Source organism: Podarcis gaigeae (genome assembly GCF_964106915.1).
Source record: "Podarcis gaigeae genome assembly, chromosome: 1".
NCBI classification, from domain to species: Eukaryota; Metazoa; Chordata; class Lepidosauria; order Squamata; family Lacertidae; genus Podarcis; species Podarcis gaigeae.
Genome location: NC_139678.1, coordinates 69,386,811 through 69,408,632, shown reverse-complemented (window position 1 = coordinate 69,408,632; position 21,822 = coordinate 69,386,811). Strand labels below are relative to the sequence as shown.

At 42.4% G+C, this 21,822-nt stretch overlaps 1 protein-coding gene across 7 annotated transcripts in view; it reads right to left on the bottom strand.

Moving 5' to 3' along the window:
* DENND5A (DENN domain containing 5A) overlaps positions 1 to 21,771 on the bottom strand; it is a 67,176-nt gene extending 45,405 nt beyond the window's left edge. For 2 of the 7 annotated variants that reach the window (XM_083724522.1, XM_083724525.1), the window contains exons 1-4: positions 21,272 to 21,663; positions 6,058 to 6,129; positions 5,397 to 5,506; positions 3,335 to 3,995 (exon numbers count right to left, since the gene is read on the bottom strand). In XM_083724522.1, the coding sequence (XP_083580648.1) occupies positions 3,335 to 3,995; positions 5,397 to 5,506; positions 6,058 to 6,129; positions 21,272 to 21,401 (973 nt within the window). In that variant the 5' untranslated portion in view covers positions 21,402 to 21,663. Of the gene's footprint in view, positions 1 to 3,334; positions 3,996 to 5,396; positions 5,507 to 6,057; positions 6,130 to 7,524; positions 7,556 to 21,271 lie in introns of those variants that run through there. The other 5 variants (XM_083724524.1, XM_083724526.1, XM_083724528.1 and 2 more) reach the window with 5 other exon arrangements.
* Between the last annotated feature and the right edge of the window lie 51 nt (positions 21,772 to 21,822).

The following is a 21,822-nucleotide window of genomic DNA, read 5'->3' as shown; positions in this document are numbered from 1 at the left end:
TTTTGGGTACTTAACAGCAGAAGGAATCTGAACAAGAGCAGACCATATTTAAACTTTATTTTGAATAGGAACTTTATAACAACGTGAAGAAAGACCATGAGGGATGGACAGAAGAGGAACTATTGAACCTGCAAAAAACAACTTCCAGCTTTTTTATCCAAACTAGGTTGACTTACTATGATTTGATAGCTTACTATATTGAGTGATAGTTGAATAAGTCATTCTCAGAGTAGACTCATCAGGTCAAAGGAGTCATTTATTTCACTCGAAGTATGGCTTATGTTGTCTATCAACCATTATTATGATCAGCATGTTTATTAAAAAGGCTGTTTATAAACTTAGTTTGAATGTTTCAGGGAGAAAGAAAAAACAGTCATTTTCTTACCACAAATTTTTGTTCTCAGTCCTCATATTCCTAATCCTCAGGATGGTGCCTCCCTCTGGAGCACTTAGGCCGGGGCATTCTAAATTGCTTCTCCAGGTGAAAGGACTACCCAACTCCCAGACTAGATTGGAAGAGCAAGCAATACAGGAGGAACAAGCAATTCAGGAGATGATGTGGATGGAACACCCTCCAGAGGATTCTGATCAGAAATTCTCAGTAAAAATATATAAATATTTTCCCCCAGAGCCTCCAAAAGAGCATTACTAATTCTTGTGACATACCTGAACAGGGGGGCAGGGAAAACGGCTGAGGACCAAACACTACTATTTCAGCACCTTGTGAAGAATCTTATCGAAGCTCTGAGAAGGAACTCAGCCTGACTAAATGCTTTGTTACACAGACTATGGGTGGAATTCAGTGTCCCACTATTGCCAGTTGGCATGATCCTCCCTCTCCTTCCCCCATGCACTGTTCTGGGGGGTTTCCCCAAGCCCCTCAAAGTCAATTTTTTGGGGGTAGCAAGGGAGTGGGAAAGCCCCATTGCACGTGGAAAAGTCCCTGTGCAGAACTTCCACGGAGTTGCCAACGGCGCTGGTTAGGTGACTCCTGTCCTTAGTCTGAAAGCTGGGTGGCCCCTCCCCTCTGGGGAAGCAATTTTCAAAATTAATAATAATAATAATTTTATTATTTATATGGCACCCATCTGACTGGGTTGCCCCAGCAACTCCGGGTGGCTCCCAGCAAAAGATTAAAAACACTAAAACGTCAATCATTGAAAACTTCCCTGAACAGGGCTGCCTCCAAATGTCTTCTAAAAGTCAAACAGTTGTTTATCTCCTTGACATATGATAGGAGAGTGTTCCACAGGGAGGGTGCCACTACCGAGAAGATTCTCTGCCTGTAGCTTCATGGCTCACAGTGAGGGAACCACCAGAAGGCTCTTGGTGTTGGACCTCAGTGTCTGGACTGGATGATGGGTGTGGAGAAACTTTTTCAGGTATATAGGGCCAAGGCCATTTAGGGCTTTAAAGGTCAACACCAGAACGGTCCTGCTTAAGTGATCTAGAGAGAAGCGCCATCCCAAAGATTACAAATGGTCCCTCAGGGGTCTCTAGGGCATTTATATCCTTTGGAAATGTTTACAGGCATACCCAGAGCAGGTGTTCCATAAACAAAAGGCTGGAAACTGGACTGAGGGTCTTCCTACTCACACATGTTGGAGGTAATTTTCACCAGTTCCCCCATCCCCCTGCTAAGTACCATGTTATCTCCCACACTATGCTAAAGGATTATCCAACATACCCGAACAATTTTTTTTTTGGTAGATATTTATATACCATAATTTTTAGAAAATGCAAGGGGAAATGAGTTAAAATAACCGTATTATTCTGTGAGCAGGAGGCTGCATGGAGCAGAATATCTGCTCACCTGGGACTCCAGGTGGACGGCCATTGCCGCACAGCGTGGCCATGGTGGGTTCAGGGAAGCTGCCATCTTCCAGTGCGGCCGGGGAAGGGGATTGCTGGCACTGCCCACCTCTGGCCATGTCAGGATCCCAGGTAAGGACAGGCAGTGTCCACTCAGCCAATCAGAGGCTGGGGCTTGTGGGCTGCAAGCAGCCCACTCCTAGCCTATTTAAGGGAGTGGCCAGGTGTTGGCCGCCCTTTTGGAGGATTGTTGTGGGATTTTTCCACCCACCCACCCAGTCTTAAAGGGCCCGGCCAGCTGGGGGGGCGGGGCATGGACAGACACATTGCCTTGCTATGAACCTTGCTATGGTTTATTCAGTCACCATATTTGGGGTCAGGGAGAAATTTTATCCTATAAGCAAATTGGCAGGCTTGTAGGTTTTCACTTACCTCATAGCAACCGTCACAACTTTGGCAGATAAGGCATTGGGCTGCATCCTTAGTCTCAGAGGTACCCCGTTAGAGGGGTCCAGGAGGGGTGATTGTGTCTATGAGTCCATTGTGGGGCCAAGGGGTCAATAAAACTCTCCCAGTGGTGGCCTATGCAGGATTGTAGCATCTAATCAATGTTGGGGGTGACTCCCCAGCACAGGTTTGATCCCACCAAGTATCCTATCAGGTAGCAGGCAAGCTACATACCCAATGCCTCAGCCAAATCTACTCTTTCCTGTTATCAATAAAGTTGTGGCATAATTCAATCCAATACCAGTTTCCTGTGTCATTTTTGTTGCCTTACCTTCACCTGCCATGGCCATTATGCGCCTGTGGTGGCAACTTTATTCATGGGGTCTCTGGAACCAGCCCAATGACGCTTTATTATTTTATAATAAAGCTGTGATCTTATACCCACATATCTGGCAGCAAGTTTCACTGAATTCAGTGGAACTTGCTTCAGTTAAACAGCCACAGGATTGCACAGTAAGCATTTAATTAATTACTTTTTCAGTTACCTGGTACTGATGCAGAAAATTGTTTTATCTAGCTGGAAAATATCTGCAAGCACAGTATAACTTTCAATAGTATAAAGGTTTTTACAGGTCTGAAGAGAGACAATAGCATTTTAAGCTTTAGGGTAGCTTTTATCACCAATTATACAGGGATAGTCAAGCACACATATCACCAATTATACAGATAAGGGTTTTATTTATTTATTTAAGACAGTCAAAATTTAGAACAAAGCATTCTCCTTATTGAAAAACTGGACAGAGACCACATCCATGTGGAGCTCCACTCATGGAAGATACCTCCCCTTGATTTTTAGGGATACCCCATATTGTCTAAGCTCCTATGCTATAGCTTGCTCCCATTCATCAGTGCTTTCCAACCCTCAGTGAAGCATTTTGAAGGCCTGGGGAGCAGGAGTAGGAAAGTCAGCTTCTGCCAGCCCTGCTATGCGTACTTTAGTGTGGATCCAATGCATCAAGAACAGGTTATCTTTACCACTTTGACCATCTTTTATAATATAAAAGGCTATACTCACGCTGTGAATAGAGCAATATCTGAAATTCCAAAAGAGCACATGTGAAGAGCTGAACCATATTCTCTACTCCAAGTAACTCAAAAACTTCTTTAACTGGAAAGTCAAATAATGGCAATTCACTGGTGCTTGGCCTCTGGCAGATAATTGGTCCATAAACTCCTGAAAATTTTAGTGATCTCCCTGCAGGTGGTAGGGGAACTTCATAGAGTATATTGTAGATAAAGCTTTCCAAAGGTAATGGTGGTGGTTGAGGTGAAGTTACAGCTTGGTGAAGTTGCTCAAGCACTCTCCTACACGCCTTCATGAAAGACATTGGGGTTATCAGACAAATGCACTTAGAGACATAAAGAGTGTCTCTGCTAATATCATAGGAGTTAAATCGTTGTAGCTTTGTTACAGAGGTGCCATTACAGTCTTCTATGGTGCTACAGATATCTTTGTCATTGGTAGGTGGAGTATGAAGAATATCATATTCCGCATTGTGCATGTGATATAATGTCTGCATTGCGCTACAGATTTGTTTGCTGGTAACTTCCTCATAAAATGTGAGAGAAAACCCAAATGTCCGAGAGCCATCTTCACGGGTAATGATAAAAGAATGGAACTGAGGTTCTCTGGCATCAGCTTGTGTCTTGAAAGACAGACCCTTAGGCATACATAGCTGTGGGAGAAATGAAGAAATAGAAATGTTTATTTTTATTCAGCCAGGTATTTTATTAGACGAAAACACACAATAAAAAACTTGTGCTTTTATGCTGCTTTTATTTTGTACTGCATTTTAGTTTTTTGTGAGCTGCTCAGAGGCCAGCCACTATTGGGTTTCTATACTGACAGTGGTGCTTATGACACTGGTAGCTAAGCTATCTCCCCTGCAGCTGTCTTATTGAAAATATATTTACTTGGGTAGGTGTCATGAGTTACTCAGTGCCTTCAGGCACAAACCTGAGAGAGCAGACTCTAGAGGAAGATGAAGAAGCAGATGAGGAGGATTAGGGAGGGGAAGCTGGGGTAGGAGTCCCAGCTGCTGCTTCCCTCCCTGTGAGGGTACACTGTTGGAGGCTGGGAAAACCTCAGAGCTGCAGCCTGGGGTGGCGGAACAGAATTCCAAGAAAGAGGGTTTAGTATTGTCTTTCAAGGCCAAATAAAGGATCCACCAATGGGAACAGACACTCCCACCCCAACAGTGTATGCGCCTGCAGTCTAGACATTCTCAAAAGACTAATTTTCGCAAGTAATGCATGTGCTCTCTTTTGGCTATAAAGCTTGGGTTGGGGGCACTTGGGTTGGGACAACTTTGCTGCTCTTGTATAGTTTTGAACACCGTGCCCTGAATATTGGACTTTGGAATTATGGCTTTGCTTCTAGTTCAGTTAACTCCTCCACCCTGTTTGTAGAAGCTCTGTTTGAGTTAGCTTTTATCTGTTGCTGCGCCTATATTGTACTCTGCTTTAATTAACATTCTTTTTTCACTCTCAGATTGCCTCTGTCATCATGCCTGGAGCGGGAGCTAGGACAGTAGGAGAGAGGGTCAAAAGAACATATAGAAGTAGACATCATGGGTAAGAGGACAGGAAACAATATGCCTTCATGATATAGGCTTAGGAAACAATATGCCTATGTGATATATGTTTATAAGTAACTTTAAGTAGTCCATTTCCTGTCCCTTCTTAATCTCTCTGTGAATTCATGTGCATGTGTAAGTGTGTCTCCCAATCAGCCACGTTGTAGGTCAGTCTTCCCAAGCCTAGTGTTATCCAGATGTTGCTGGACTCCAACTCCCATCACCCCTATTCATTGGCCATGCTAGCTGGAGCTCATGGGAGCTGGAACTGAATAACACCTGATAGGCTCCGTACTGAGAATGGCTATTCTAGGCTATGCTGAAGTTGGAATAAAAGTTGCTCTTAGTTAAGTCTTCATACTTTGGCCTGATTTCTGAATGAGAACAAACTTTCTAGAAGCTAATCTACATAAATGTATGCATCCTGGTCCAACATACAAATATGAATATTATAGCACCAGACCATTAGTGCAAGTGCAACAAAGAAAATTAAGAACCAACCATTCCCACTGCATCCTGATCAAAAGGATTCCATTCAACATTTTCTGGATAACGAGCAAGAACTTTGGACTTGAATGTGCGTCTTAATGGAGTTTGTTCAAAGTTTTCACCTGAAAAATGAATACATGAATCAAAATAGTTTCACTTCAAGGTTTTTTTTTGTGTAGATGCCAGAAAGCACACTGAGTAGTAAAAGGAACAGGTTCAAATAGTTCCTTAAAGAGAAACAGGAAATGGAAAGTAGTGGTTAGCAAGAAAGTAAGCAAAATGAGGTTATAATATTGGTTGTATCTAACATACAATTAACTATGTGTGCCTTTTCTTAAATAGGTTCAGCCCAAATTATTTTATTTGCTTCATTTATTTCAAAAGTTAATCATGAGCATGTTTATTTGTTCACCAAACCAAACCCCATTTTAAAAGTAATCCAGGAAATGCACACATAGGTAACAGATGCTAAAGTTAAGCAAAAATTAGTGTATACAAGATCAATGTTAATAGCTTTGTTAAGTATTTATACCTAGAATCCATCATCTGTTAGAGAAATCAGCTGAGAAGGGAAAGCTAGAAGGCACAAAATGGTCAAGGAACAGAAATACTAGAAGAGAAATATCCATATGAATTAAAGTTTTGATCAGTTGTCCCTGTGTTTTTGTTTTACCTTCTGCTGAACTTGAAATGAAACGGCTACCACCATCTTGAGCTTTAGAGGCCTGTATATACTGGCATAATGCTATATAACAAATAAAAAGAACACTGTATTATGATTAAGTAAGTGTTAACTCTTATTATAACTTTAAATCTCCTTCAAAAATAATTTCACTCAACAGGTCTATCTCCATATTTTCCAAATGCATTCAGGATATCAAACAAGCGTTACATTAAAAATCCCTTTTCAAACTGGATAGCAACAGACCTCTGAGCAGCAAATGAGAAACATCAAGGTCAGTCACCTAAATAAACATTCATATTTAGTAAAAGGATTAGGTTCGAATAGTTCCTTTAAGAGAAACAGGAATTGGAATTGGTTAGTTGATATGGATATACTGTTTCTGGAGGAACTGTGATGGTTTTGTGCTCAAAGTATAATTTCAAACAAGAAAAGACAAGTGCCAGCTTCTTGTGGGATCATCTTCTTGGTAGAGCTTTCCCCATTCTACAGATAAGGCACTCTTCTCAAAACAGGATGCTGGCTAATTCACATAGATGTGCACTCAATCGGATAAATTTTAGCATTAGAAATTGCCGTGGAGCTATTATCATGGCTGCCCTGGCATAGCTAGGCTAGGCTCGAAGTGACCATAAGAATGTAAAGTATAATGAACAGTAGAAGTAAGAGAGGCAGGGTCAAGAGTGCTTAACCATTAAGTTCTCACCATGGTGACTAGCCATGACTGGGGCTACCTAGACCTAGGAAGCTTATGTAGAGCTTCCAAGCAATAAGGCAACACTAACAACAACAAAAGATATTTAAAGCAACAGGAATGTTGATAAGGTTTATTCCTAGGCCAAATGGCCCACAAACTGGAAGGACTGAGAGACTACCAGTGATTTCACAACACAGTCCTACGCATTGGTACTCAGAAAAAGCACCATTGAGTTCAATGGGACTTCCAACCCCACCCCTGCATGAGAATGTATAGGATTGCTGCCTCAGGCAAATGTAGTTTAATATTGAGTAAACTATGCTTCTTTCTACTGGAGACATATGAATACTGTACCCTGCCAAAAAAAGAACCTCAAAGAACATATTGCTGTTAATTATTCTGGTATAACTATACTTTGTATTCAGGTGACAAATAAACAACTTTCATTAAATTCATTAAATAATTATAGAATTCAAGATGAGGCTCCTTTTAAAAGTTGCCATTCCATGCAAAAATAATGTAAGTCAAAAGATGAATAACTTGCAAGTATACTATTAACGCTCCGAACACCAAGAATTTTACTGTGCTAAAGGTCAAACAAAATGGTCAAAATTGCTATGCTACATCATACCACAAGCCTATTAAAGCTACATTCTCTACTTCCAGGCCCCTCCGGGCCTCTGAACTCTACCAAGGTGACATCGTCTCTCGTCAATGCAATCCCCCCCATTGGCTCCGCTTTACACTCCAAGTACTTTTACCTGGTTAGAGTGCTTCCTTGAACTGAAAGCCTCTTGCTTCCTTGGATGAAAGACAGAGAGTGGTCAGAGCGTGGTCAGAGAGTGTAGAAACTAGCCTACTGTATAAAGGTACAATTTACATTTGTTGCCTCATCCACGTTTGCATCTGACCATGCCTAGCACTGGCATGGCCCTCAATACGTTGTCCAGAAGAGAACACAGCCCTTGGTCTGGAAAGGATTCCTCACCCTTGGTTGCTTCCAGCATCTGATAATCAGAAAGGTATACTGCTGTGCAATGAAGATTTCAAATTCAAAACTAATAGCAGCTTCAAATGCCATTTGAGGATCTTAATCAAGTAGTTTACTACAGAGTATTTAATAAACCTAAGGACTATGAGCAATGGCCGAATAGATTTTAATGGCAGTACTTCTCTCACTACACTTCATGCAGATATAAATGCTTTCTAAATAAAGAAGGGGGGGATTTTTACTCCAGAAATAAACCTTCATCAAATGAATAGGAAAATGAGCATGTAGAGGGTGACAGCTGCTATAACAATAAACCAAAATTACATGAATTAACATGATTCAAATAAAAGCAAAGCTTTCATCACCACCTGCAAAATGAGATGGGGGAAGCCATTTCAATACTTCATTTATTCTCAAATACACAGTAATTAAATGGCAAAAGAAGCTGATTTCACTGTGTTCTACTCATCAATGGAAAATGATTCCAGATTATACTTTAGTGTTTACTCTTTAGGGCACACTCATTCTACAAAAAAATGTTGTCAACATTGGACTTGAGATTCATGACAATACAGAACACGCACAGTGAGGTCGATTTTATAAAATGTTTGGAAAAGTAAAAGGTTTAGAGATGAAATGTGTGACCCCCCTATACACCACAAAGATTCCTGAAAGAAGGATGAAATATAAATGTGTTACATTCCATCTTGCAGCCTCAACTAGGCCCACCAGGTAGCTCACATATAGGAATAATGCTGGGCTTACCTGTTGGATATTATCTCTGTGTGAGAGAGAATAATTTGTTCCAGAAACAAAGAAGAACAGAGAAAAAGTTTCAAGAAACAGCAGAAGGCTGAGATTGTTTTGTCTATGCAAGGATGTTTTCTGTGGGAACTGTTCTTTAGCCATGCACAGTGTTACAAGAAGTACTGACAACAATAGTCCTGTGTATCTTGTTGTGAGTCTCTTGCTTGCGTGTTGCGATGAAAGTAGCAGAGAAAGAGTCTTGGACTCTTGTTGGACTCTAAGCATGCCTTGACCATGGCAGTGGTGAATGTCTTTATGTATCATTATGGTTTTAGGCCTATCAAGTAAACTTCTATACTTCACTGAATCTTTATGGCGTCCATGAGTGTTTATTGCCTACTGTACCTTCATCCCCAAAGACACTTCCAAGGAAGGAGCTGCGTTGAGATGTAACGCTGCTGAGTATGGATACTGGCACACACGCGCAGTGAAAGTGTTGCCGCACCCAATCCTTCTAAATGATCTATCAGAAGTTGATAGATTGATCCAACGTTACCAATCCAATGCCAACTATTGGGGGTGAAAGGAATAACAGAATAACACAGAGCAGTTCGTAGAAGAGCCTACCCTATTGCTCTGAGCTAACTTGGTTTTGAATGATTCTTTTTTCAGGAGGGGAGAAGTGACAGGAATCTTGTTTGCTTGTTTGTTGCCTGCCAGCCATGAGTGCTAGTAGTGGGCACTTGCTTCACCCAATAAAGGGGCTCTACAGGTTGCATCCAGCACTGCACCTTTACTGTCACAATGGACTACCATGTATGTAATGGAACTTCATCTCAAATCTCCTTCAGGCCCCTTTGCAGCCTCTAAATTATCTCCAGAGCACTGTAAGATGCTGTGAGAAAGAGGTGTATGTGTGGCTATGTATATGTGAAATGCCAGAGAAAGAACTTTTGTGTGTGTGTGTGTGTGTGTGTGTGTGTGTGTGGGGTGACAACTTTGCATATTTTTCCTGGTAACTCTGTTTTTACTAGACATCAAGAAGAAGAGAAGAGGAGGAGTTTGGATTTGATATGCCGCCTTTCACTCCCTTTAAGGAGTCTCAAAGCGGCTAACATTCTCCTTTCCCTTCCTCCCCCACAACAAACACTCTGTGAGGTGAGTGGGGCTGAGAGACTTCAAAGAAGTGTGACTAGCCCAAGGTCACCCAGCAGCTGCATGTGGAGGAGCGGAGACGCGAACCCGGTTCCCCAGATTACGAGACTACAGCTCTTAAACACTACACCACATTGGCTCTCAGTAACATTGTGTAGGGGGGAATCAATATTGTGTGGTATCCACAATCAAGAACAGCAGCACGTAGCTGACATCCCATGGTAAGCATCTGGTGGCAGCAGGTGCTGCAAGGACTATTAAGGGAAGTTTGGACTCAGCAGACCAGCCAAATTATTTACAGTAGTACCTCGGGTTACATACGCTTCAGGTTACAGACTCCGCTAACCCAGAAATATTACCTCGGGTTAAGAACTTTGCTTCAGGATGAGAACAGAAATCGTGTTCTGGTGGCGCAGCAGCAGCGGGAGGCCCCAATAGCTAAAGTGGTGCTTCAGGTTAAGAACAGTTTCAGGTTAAGAACGGACCTCCGGAACAAATTAAGTTCTTAACCCGAGGTACCACTGTACTTTGTAAGGAACCCATAGAAATCACACTCACCTATCTTTTTTGTAGGTCTGCAAACCTTAGGGCTCCCCTAAGCCTCTCAATACCTCCCTCTTACATATAGATACTGCTGTCTTAACTACATTTAGACATACACCCAGATAATTGAGTTTTATTTGTACATTGTTTAATATCCAGTGTTAAACTTACACCATAATAGCAATCTACTTCAAATAAATAAAATAAAAAGGCAGATAATAAAGGCGACAGAAGCGTCCAGAGAGCCAAAACATCTGTTTGGCCATGGTAAACTTACGGTACTCTTCCACCTAACTTGTGTAAAATTTGGGTTTGCATAAAAAGGCTCAAGCCCAGCTAGTTAGAACAATGCCTGAAGGACGATTTGAGAGGAAATGTATCAGTTGTTCCCCTTTTGCTCACGAATGCACTAACAGCACATTTTTAGGAAAATGCAGTTATAAACACATGAAGATGCAAAAAAAAGTTGCTAGCTCCCACAACAATGACCTTAAATAAGCATGATCTTTATCTATCCACTGACTCCCAATAAATTCAATCTACGTAAAATAGCAATAAAAAGAAATATATCATCCAACCTTCTGTCATCTAATTGTTTCTGTATTAAGCTATCCGTAAAGCAGACAACTATTGATCCAAGTTAGTCTTTCAGTATACAGCTGATTAAGTCTTGTTTTCAAAATCAAACTGGTAGCAACATTGAACTAAAAAGCCAAGCTTGGGTTTCCCAAGACACACTATAAATACTAGCAACATGATCAGCAATATTTATGCAATTTCTGCCTATCAAAAACATTCTTCTCTCCCACACACAAAAAGTTTCAAGAGTGACCAATTACTTCTTAACCCCATTACTGAATGAGATGATACCAATTAACAAGACAAGCTAATTTGTTAGTGACCTTGTCATTAGCAGCAAGTTTTAGGCAGGCAGCCAAGAGAGAAATAACAGGAAGCCCTGCTCTACTTCTTTATGCTTGCACCTTGCTCTGCTACTAATGACAGCTTCTTTGGTTCCTGCAGAATGTGGTTATCCTGAACAAGGTATTAAACTAGATGTTCTGGACATCCGATACCATCTTGAGGACTCTTCACTGCTGGGCAGAGAGGGGGGTAACTGCACACAGAAGACAAGAGTGTAGGGTGGGAAGGTGGAGCAAACTGGGAGGTTGTCTGACGCTAGAGGGGAGGGTGAAGTACACCTAAAAATAACTTACTACTGCCACCCATCTATAATGACATTCATGAGTCTTACAAGTTGGATGAAAACACCCAAGAGAGTTTTTCAAAATTTAACACAGCATTAGTATGTGTTTAACTTTATTAGCCTGAAATAACCCTAGTCAGATATTCAGTCAAATGCATGAGAGCCCCAGCTCCTAAAGGGTGTGTGGACCATGCTGCTCCTAATGTCCCTATGTATGCCTTGACTGCCTCTGCACCCAGCCTTCATTCATTTGCTAAAAGTCAGTAGGGGGATTCTAAGTGCTCAATCACATGCAGAATCCAGTAGTGAATGGAGTGGCACCACAGGTAGGGGTACATTGCTGACCTGGTTTCCCAATGCTGCACATTTCTGTTGGTTACAGGGAAGGGGAGGGATAAGGCAGCAGGGAGCTTGGTATAGGCACAGGTGCAGTGGCAGTTTCCCTCTTGGTAACTGGCAGCAATGTGCAGTGTTGGGAAGCTAGGTCAGCAGTGCAGCCCCACTTATGCCACCAGTCCTGCACACTAAATGTGCAAAGGTTCAGAAGGAAATGAACGGGGACAGCAACCCACACTCCCTACATAGTATGTGCCCTCAAACATTCAACTGAATATCTGGATAAGACTATTCGTGACAATTGGCCAAGGACTAACCTAACTCACAATGTTGTTGTATGGATAAAATGGAAAAAGGGAGAACCATGTATGTCACATTGAGTTCCTTGGAGGAAAGGTGGGGTATAATTATTATAACAACAACAAGAATAAGAGCTGGAGTCTGGAGGGCCACAGGTTCCACATCCCTATCATACCTGTGCATCAAATTGTGACTACCGGTAATTTATTCCACGAGTTCGACTTATCTACATTTCACTAACTGCAATCAAGCGTCTACCCACTTCTGAATGTGTAAAAAACCCCATCAAACTCCTATATCTTCCATTGTGGGGTTTTGTTTGTCTTGACCACCATAGCCTCATCATCTTTTCTGCACTTCCCTCCTGTAACTTTTTCTATTGCATCCTCAGTATTCCCAGTCCTTCCCCTTCCCATGACTTGTGCATGCAGTCCAGAGGGTTTGTATACTGTTAAAATGTTTAGTAATGGCAGTACCCCATTTTAGCTTTCATCTCTTATTAACTGGTAAGATGCTGAATTCTAGCAACATTCAATTTCCTAAGGCAGCACAGGGCAGTTAAATATACACCATAATCTGGACTCTATTGGGCAGTTTCTCCCATTTTATGATTTATGCCTGAGGATAAAGCAATAACCTTTGGCAATTTGATTAAGTTCGTGAATAATAATAATAAAAAAGAACTAAATTACTTCAAGGATCAGCAAATGTAGGGAAACTAATACAATTCATGTTTTTAGGCCAATATCCTATCTAACTTATTTAAAATATTTCAATTTATAATATGTAAAGCCCAAAATAATGCAAGGTATTACTAAGTAGCCATATATCTTATAAAGGAAGCAACTGACTCTAAATGACAACTTTGCAAATAACTTTGCAAATAACTATGGCCTATTTGTGGAACATGGGACGCGGGTGGCACTGTGGTCTAAACCACAGAGCCTAGGGCTTGCCAATCAGAAGGTCGGCAATTCGAATTCCCGTGACGGGGTGAGCTCCCATTGTTCAGTCCCTACTCCTGCTAACCTAGCAGTTTGAAAGCACGTCAAAGTGCAAGTAGATAAATAGGTACCACTCTGGCAGGAAGGTAAATGGCATTTCCGTGCGCTGCTCTGGTTCGCCAGAAGCGGCTTAGTCATGCTGGCCACATGACCCGGAAGCTGTCTGCAGACAAACACCAGCCCCCTCAGCCAGTAAAGCGAGATGAGCGCTGCAACCCCAGTGTCGTCCATGACTGGACTTTAACAGTCAAGGGTCCCTTTACCTTTACCTATTTGTGGAACAAAGCACAACAGTTTTAAAAAGAAAAGGAAATAACACTATCTACCTGCAGTAGTGGCCTGTGGGGGAAAACAGTGTTGCTGACCTGGCTTTCCTGTGTCATGTGTCACTGACAGTTACCAAGAAGGGGAGGCACAAGGCAGTGAGGAATGCAGCATGGGCGCAGTGGTAGAACAATCTGATGCTCCTGCCATTGCACCCACATCAAGTTCCCCACTTCCTTGTCTCTCCCTCTCTTGGTAACTGACATCAACATATGGCATTGAGAAGATAGGACAGCAACATGACCCCACCCACACTGCCCTGCCAGTCGCTACTGTCTGTCTGACAACCTCAAATCTGAGAAGAATAATCAATTTGCCATGTACAGTTAAATTAATATTCCTGACAATGTTGCATTATATCAATTATTTTTTCCATACAAACTCTTGCAGGCAAGATTGAGTATCCTAAGGTACTAACAAAAAAACAACAACAACATTTTCATAGACTTTCAAATCTGATGAGTGGTCAGGGGAAACAGTTGTTTGTTTGTTTGTTTGTTTGTTATTAAATTTGTATACCACCCTTGAGCTGAAGATCACAAGGGGGTTCACAATATTTAAATACAAAATGAGTTACTATTTAGCTAGTAGCACAAGATGTAACCAGGTAAAGTTTAATATTATGCATACAGCTGAAGTTTTAAAAGTTAATTGTTCATTTGTGGATTAGCTAACATACTATTTAAACAACTTGAGACATTTCTGAAGTTAACTATGATCTAAATATTTGCCTCAATATTGAGCGGAGTCAATTATTGCTGTCAATTTTGAGTTTTGCAGACACACATTGTAAACCTAACAGACAGACTTTTAAAGGCTGCTTAGAGAAACAAAGGAGTGACTTGTTTACTCAGGTTTTATAAATTATGCTCTCCTACTCAGGGTTGTAAATATACAGCCAAATACAAAAACATGGTATCACAACATCAGCCATAAAGCAGCCTATCATATCAGCCTGCAGACTCCAAAGAAGCTTCACAGCTGCTCTTACTTACATCAGCTACTCCATTCTTCACTGCAATATCAGCTACCACAGCACGTCTGCTCAGCTCCCAAAGAAACAAAAGAGCTCTTTGGTATTCTGCAACATGGCAAGCAGCATAAGCTTCTTCAGGGGGAGAAAGAAAACTGGGTGATATAGGGCAGCAACATGTACAGAGGATTTCACAAGTGCCATTGCAAACCTCAACCTCAAATTCTTGCCCTATCGCCGCAGAATTTATGAAATAAAAGCCATTTCACATAACATAATGGCTTCTCCATCATTTTTGATACCAGTCAATGAATACGTTTAGTCACTAAGAACTCTATTTGCACTTTACATAATTTGGGAAAGAACTAGGATCCATTTAATTTAGTGCAGATGTACTGCAGCTAACTGGCCTTTGGAAATAACTGCTCCCATTAGTGGTCTACTCACATACACCACATAAAACAGGATTTAGCTCACTGAAGTCTGCAGCTATGCTTCTCCCACCCCAAAATTCACACTGGCAATCCTGGAAGGTTTTGTGTGGAGAAGTTGGTGAGGTGTGGCCACACAGTCAAGCTTGCATATAGATATAGAACATTCATGTTTAAGCATTTTTGTTCATCATTACATGCAAGTATCTACTGAAAACCCAACAGATGCTCTTGAAAACAAGTAGTCATTCTAGAGGCCAGCAGGGGTAGGGAAAAAGAACGGAGCTCAGACCTTTCTCTACCCAACATTCTAACTTTTTAATGTTTTTAATGTTTAATGTTTTTAATATTTTACTGTGCTTAAAGTTTTTAATTTGTTGGAAGCCTCCCAGAGTAGCTGGGGCAACCCAGTCAGATGAGCGGTGTATACCGTTATTTATTTATTTATTTATTTATTTATTTATTTATTTATTTTTCTCACAATCCAATTTTATTTTATTATTTCTAGCTTGCCTTGCCAAAAAATGTTCAGGCTTATAGAACAAGAAAACTTTAAAATATAATATAAATAATAACAAATAAAAGGAGGTAGGGGGAAAACCAGTTCAATAAAAATACTAAAATGCCATGGAAATGAACAGTACAATGCTATACATGTTTGCTTAGAAATACATCATACGGAGTCCATTAAGACTATATCCAAAATAAGTGTATATAAGAAAGCTGACATACTATTGTTGATAAAGAAGTTGGGAATGGGAAGCCACTGGAATAGAAGACATCAAGCTGTGTCAGAGGCAATAAGCCTCCAAATATCAGTTGCTCAGATTGACAAGTGATAGAATGTTGCTGCACTGAGGTCCTGTTATGGTTTCTCATGAGTACTTGGCTGACCATGGTGAGAACTGGATGCTAGAATGGAACATTGTCATGATCCAGCAGGCTGTTCTTAAGTTTATATGAAACTGAAGGTGTTGAGAGAGGGAGTTACCCAAGCAGGAGACTGGAGTTTGAATTGCTGACACAGCTCAAGCACAGAACAAGAAAAATAACAAAAAGGACTTGCTTAATGAGTAGAGTCCATTCCCAGACATGGAGTAAAGGCCCAATAGGACACCATATCATTGGCAAGCGGAGGTGGGGAAAGGCACACATAGTTTTTGTGGCTGTGTCATTTCACTCAGGAAGGGTGGAGAGAAAACAAATGATCCACCCAGCAAAGGCATCTATGGTGCCTGTGACGTGCTGGTTCACTCGGTGGGCAGCATAGGGAGGAAGGAGGCCACCTGATAACTTTTCACTTGGAAAAGATATCCATGGTGCCTCTGCTTCACTCTAGGTCAGTGTTAGAAACTGAGATATGAAAGCTAGGAGCTAAATGGCACCTTAAACCTAGGTTATGGGCGCAACAATGGAATGTCTAGGCGCATTTTTTTAATAACAAGAATACAAAGCTGAAAATGAATGAACTGCAGCTAAAATATTAAGTTCATTTTTCACATGGTCTAGTCCTTCCCCTGCCCACCCCACTAATATTCTTAAGAGGGTCTCTTCTCCAGTCTTCAGAGAGTAGCTGTAAGTAGGTAGGCAGAAAAAGGTCCTCCTTTCCTTCCACTCTGCAGTTTTGATCTGAAATCTTAGGCACAGTACTGCGCCCAGAGCTGAAAAACTGTGTGCACTAATGAAATTCCCTGTTGCAAAATGCGCCTAGAACAATGGGAGTTTCGAACACTGCTCAGGGTGGAGTGACAATCTATGCCAACAGGAGCAGGTGACTGAGCAGTGACTCCACCCTTCTTTCTGCCTCACACCCACTGGTATTGACCCACTCTGCCAGCCTTTGTCCATACCTATACCTGACCTCTCTTCCCCTACAGCCCAAGGCAGCAAGAAAGAGGCCACCAAATAGCTGCAAGTGAGTTAGCACAGTGGGAGGCAGGACACAAGCCCCTTCTCTCCCATCACCACCCATTTAGCTCCTTAAAAGTGGGTATATGCGGGACGCGGGTGGCGCTGTGGGTTAAAGCCTCAGCGCCTAGGACTTGCTGATCGAAAGGTTGGCGGTTCGAATCCCCGCGGCGGGGTGCACTCCCGTCGCTCGGTCCCAGCGCCTGCCAACCTAGCAGTTCGAAAGCACCCTCGGATGCAAGTAGATAAATAGGGACCGCTTACTATCTGGCTCGCCAGATGCAGCTTGTCACGCTGGCCACGTGACCCGGAAGTGTCTGCGGACAGCGCTGGCTCCCGGCCTTTAGAGTGAGATGAGCGCACAACCCTAGAGTCTGTCAAGACTGGCCCGTACGGGCAGGGGTACCTTTACCTTTAAGTGGGTATAGGGAGGGGAATATTTTGGCTTTGGATGCTCTCTCCCATAAAAGTTCTCTGTGTTCTGCCTTATTACAAATTCTCCTCCCATGAATGACAGTTCACTCTTGCAGAAGGTCTCAGCTGATCACTTACAGAGGTTGTCTGAAATTGGGCCAAAGCTCACAAGTTACGCACCATTGCTTTACTGTAAATGATATCACTTTAAAGTTTATAATCATAAAATTACATATATGAAAACTGTTATTATATACAACTACCATTTGTAAGTTATATTCTTGAATAAACCCTAGAAGGCAACACAACATTTATTTCCTAGAATAAATTTGTCTATAGTATTGCTAAGTGTTCCAGCAACAACTGTCAGTTTCCCAGTGAACTATGGGTAGTGTTAAAACAAGTTTTACTCAGAGACGATCCATTAAAATTAATGGACTTAACTTAGTCATATTCACTAAATTAATGGATCTACTCTGAGTAAAAGTAGTTGAATACCATCCAGAGAGATTGTGCTCAAGGCAATCTTAACTCTGAGGAAAACTGCAGTGTGCAGCAAATTACTGTTAGTGTTTTTAAGAATAGCTTTTATTTAGGAATCCTATTTTCCTTCCCTCCGCCTCTCTACACTGTAATACCAGTGCTTTATTTGAACAATTGCCACTTATTAGACAAATTGTTTCAGCAGAACAAAGATGCCTTTATAGCTAAAAATGCATTCAGCAGAGGAAAGTCTACACAATATCCCTTTTTACTCCAGTAAATATATCTTTCAGGAAACACCAAAATTTTAAAAGTCTGCTAAATTCAAATTGTAGATCTCAGAGGAATTGCAGTAGGAGCTGTGTCAATTTTAAATCTAAGGACCAAGGTATGAAAACTGTTGAAACTGCTTTAATACACAACACACATCACAATTATAGTTTGCAAAAAGCATAAAGCAAGATGGAAATAACCTCACCTAATTTATTTGGACTTGAAGTTCATCCTAAACTTACTCTTAGAAATTTTTCCTTTAAAATATAGTGGCCTCACCAGACTACATCACTTTTGTCATCTGGCTTAATTCTTTGTCATCTAAAAAATAACAATGCTTTATTCCACCCTGACTCGTTTTACACAGCAGGGGTCTCTATTCATTCCTTTCCTCCAAGAGGCTTCCATTCCCCTTGCATGCATCTAAAGGCAAAAATTATCCCTGACTTTGTACTTCTCATTTTGTCTTTTGGGTCTTAACTTTGTAATGTAAATAAAATAATTTTTTCACTTGTCAACTATTAATGTCATTTTGCCTTACAAATGTGTCTCAAAGTCAATGCCCAGCTGTACATGCCACAGGAACAAGCAGAAAGTCTGCTTGTTCCCAAGGTAAGGAGCAGCTGATGTGCTCCAGCCAATGTTGTACACAGGTTCATAAGCCATTTTAAAGGGTAGCAGCAGGGCCCCAAGCATCATGCCTGCTTCAGGTTCCATAACCCTCTGGGAAGACCTGTTTATAAAGCAATTGCATGGGGGACACCTCATATGTGAACTGACTCATGGTTTGGTGAGTGATGAACTGAGTTCATTCAAATCCAAGCTCAGTCATGGGCTTCCTGGATAGTTTTGGGTAAGTCACTATTTCTCAATCTGTTCCAAAGTAAATAATAATAGAATTAATAAGTAGCAGGGTAAAAATAATATGAGCTCCCACTCAGAGTTGTTAAGCTGTTAAATGAGCAATTGTGAAACTTCTAGCATCTTACATGTATCATTTAGATAAATAAAGAAGAGGTACATAATATAATATAACTTTCTACTTCAGGATCCCTAACAAAATAACATGGGCAAAGCAATCTAACCTGTGGGGAACTCTGTGGTGGAGTCACCAACTTCTTCAGAGTCCTACTGTCTCATAGTGCATAAGACAACTACAGTAGTTTATCATTTTGCAAGGCACACCTGCCCATTGCAGCCTATGGAAGGAAATAAACTATGCAAGTTCCATGGCTAGCATAATTTTAGGAGTTTTGGGGAAACAGATCAGGATAACAAGGAAAAATTGGATATGGGGATACACAGACTCTCCTGACATATAAGTCTGCATACTAGACTGGAATGTTATATATCACTTAACACAAGATCACACCAGACTTTATTCCAGATAATCCAGAGATTAGTATTTCCATAGCTTTGTTCACACTAAGTAGCACACTATATGGAAAGCTTAGTACAAAATACTTCACCATTTTATATGAAATCTATGCCTCGAAGTCTATGAGGCAATATGGAAAAACAACAAGTAAACATAAACTCCCAGTCATGCAAATATTCTTCATTTTCAACCATTTATTTTACAGACGAAATTATGCAGTTAGTTTAATCCTCCAAGGAATTACAGATACCTTATTAAAGTAGATGCTAAGATCTGTACAGCAGTTTATATGTACCAATCTACTACCAGTGCCAAAACAGAAAAAGTTAACACTGATCTGGTAAAATATATTTAAAAAAATTAAAAATTGTCTAGTAGCACCTTAAAGACCAACTTAGTTTGTTCTTGGTATGAGCTTTCATGTACATGCACACTTCTTCAGGTACACTGAAACTGAAGTCTGGTGCAACAAGACACCATAATGGAAGCCAAAGCACACTTAAATGCTGTTTACCATCCCGCCACAACGGTACCTATTTATCTACTTGCACTGGCATGCTTTCGAACTGCTATGTTGGCAAAAGCTGGAACAGAGCAACAGGAGCTCACCCCGTCACACGGTTTCAAACTGCCAACCTTCTGATCAGCAAACCCAAGAGGCTCAGTGATTTAGACCACAGAGGCACCCGCGTCCCTTATATGCATGAAGTATTAGCAATTATGGGACTCTCAAGCGTCTCATGGACTGCAAGAAGATCAAAACTATCCATTCTTAAGGAAATCAGCCCTGAGGGCTCACTGGAAGGACAGATCCTGAAGCTGAGGCTCCAATACTTTGGCCACCTCATGAGAAGAGAAGTCTCCCTGGAAAAGACCCTTATGTTGGGAAAGATTGAGGGCACAAGGAGTAGGAGACGACACAGGACAAGATGGTTGGACAGTGTTCTCAAAGTTACCAACATGAGTTTGACCAAACTGCTGGAGGCAGCGGAAGACAGGAGTGCCTGGTGTGCTCTGGTCCATGGGGTCACAAAGAGTCGAACACGACTAAACGACTAAACAACAATTACCAGTTATATAGGTTTTGAATGGGGAAATTATTAAGTTGTGCCAAAAGACTATGAAAGGCAAGAGTTCTAGACCTGCAACCATTCCTTATACTTCTGCAAATATGGTTCCTAAATTGTTGCTACCAATGGTGTCATCTTGTGGCCGAGTGTCTTCTTTTTCCTCCTCTTCCATCTCCGTGAGCAGCCCTTTGCCTCCTACCACATCTTTTAAACGATTATTTATTTTGCAGGATTACAAAAATAAATACCGTACCAGTTTCCACTGTCAGGAATAAGTGGGCAGAAGGATGTTAATCTGAAGTCAGGGCAGCATTTCAGGAAGAGGTTAGAGGAACAACAGTGTAAACACACACAAAAATAAATTGCACTAGATTTCACCTCCCCGCAGTGAAATTAATGCCACTGCTGTGGCAACCGCTGCCACATGACCCTTAAAACTGCTTTTGCATCCCACAGCGATAGCAAGATGCAACATCTCCTTATTATGAAGGCCAAGTGCTCTGGGAGCAGAGAGAAGAGGAGGGAGGGAGGGAGGAGGAGAGAGAATGAGGGTCCTGTTGCTGCCAAAACAAAGCAGTGGCTGCTTCCACCCGCCGCCGCCGCCAAGTAGCCCAGGCACAACAGCTCCTACTGGCAAGGAGGGGAGACGACATCCATGAAGCCCCTCTCGCCTCAGCAGACGCGAAAGAAGCCGCTTCTCCAAGGGGACCGACGGCAACCCCTCAGCCCCGAACTGGGTCGCCCCTCACCCGCGCCAGGCAGGGGCTGAAGTGAAGCCGCTGTAAAAGCGCCCCCCCCTTCCAGGCGTAAATAAAATGATGATGATGATGATGATGATGATGCCCCGGCTGGGCTGATTTACTCTCCCCTCCGCCGCCTCCCTCCCTGGAGGGCAGAGCACGTCGACGCCGGGCCCCAGAGCAGCCCTCGGTCTCTCGGAGGGAGGTTGGCGGGGCTGCCGTCTGACTCACCCGAGAGCTCGTCCGGCTCCAGACCAGTCTCGGTGTCCAGCCCGCAGATCACGAAGTAGTCGGCGAAGCGGCCAGGAGCGGACGAAGAGGAGCCGCTGCCGCTGCCGCTGCTGCCGCCGTCGCCGCTCATGCTGGACGGGGCCCCCCAGCGAGGCGGGACGGCTCAAGCCGCCCAGCAGCAGCGAGAGGGAGCGTTTCGGGGCGCTACCGCCGAGGCTCCTGGCCGCCCAGCTGCGGCGGACGCGGCTGCTTCAGGGGCCCCCGCTGTTGCCTCCATGACGGAGCGGCCAGGGCCGCATGGCATTGTGGGTAGCAAGGCCTGACACTCGGGCGAGGGAACACACATAACAGGGCGCTCTCCCCCCTCAGCTCCTCTCTTCCCAGATGTTTTCAAGGGGGGGGAGGCGGGAGAGAAGGAGGAATAGAAGCGAGGACCGCAATGCTGCGCAGGCGCAGTGAGCAGAAAGGATGACGTGATGCTCCTTGCAGTGTGGTTTCTTGAGAAGACTCTGGGAGGAGCGGCGCGAGGGGATAAAGCCCATTTCCTCGCC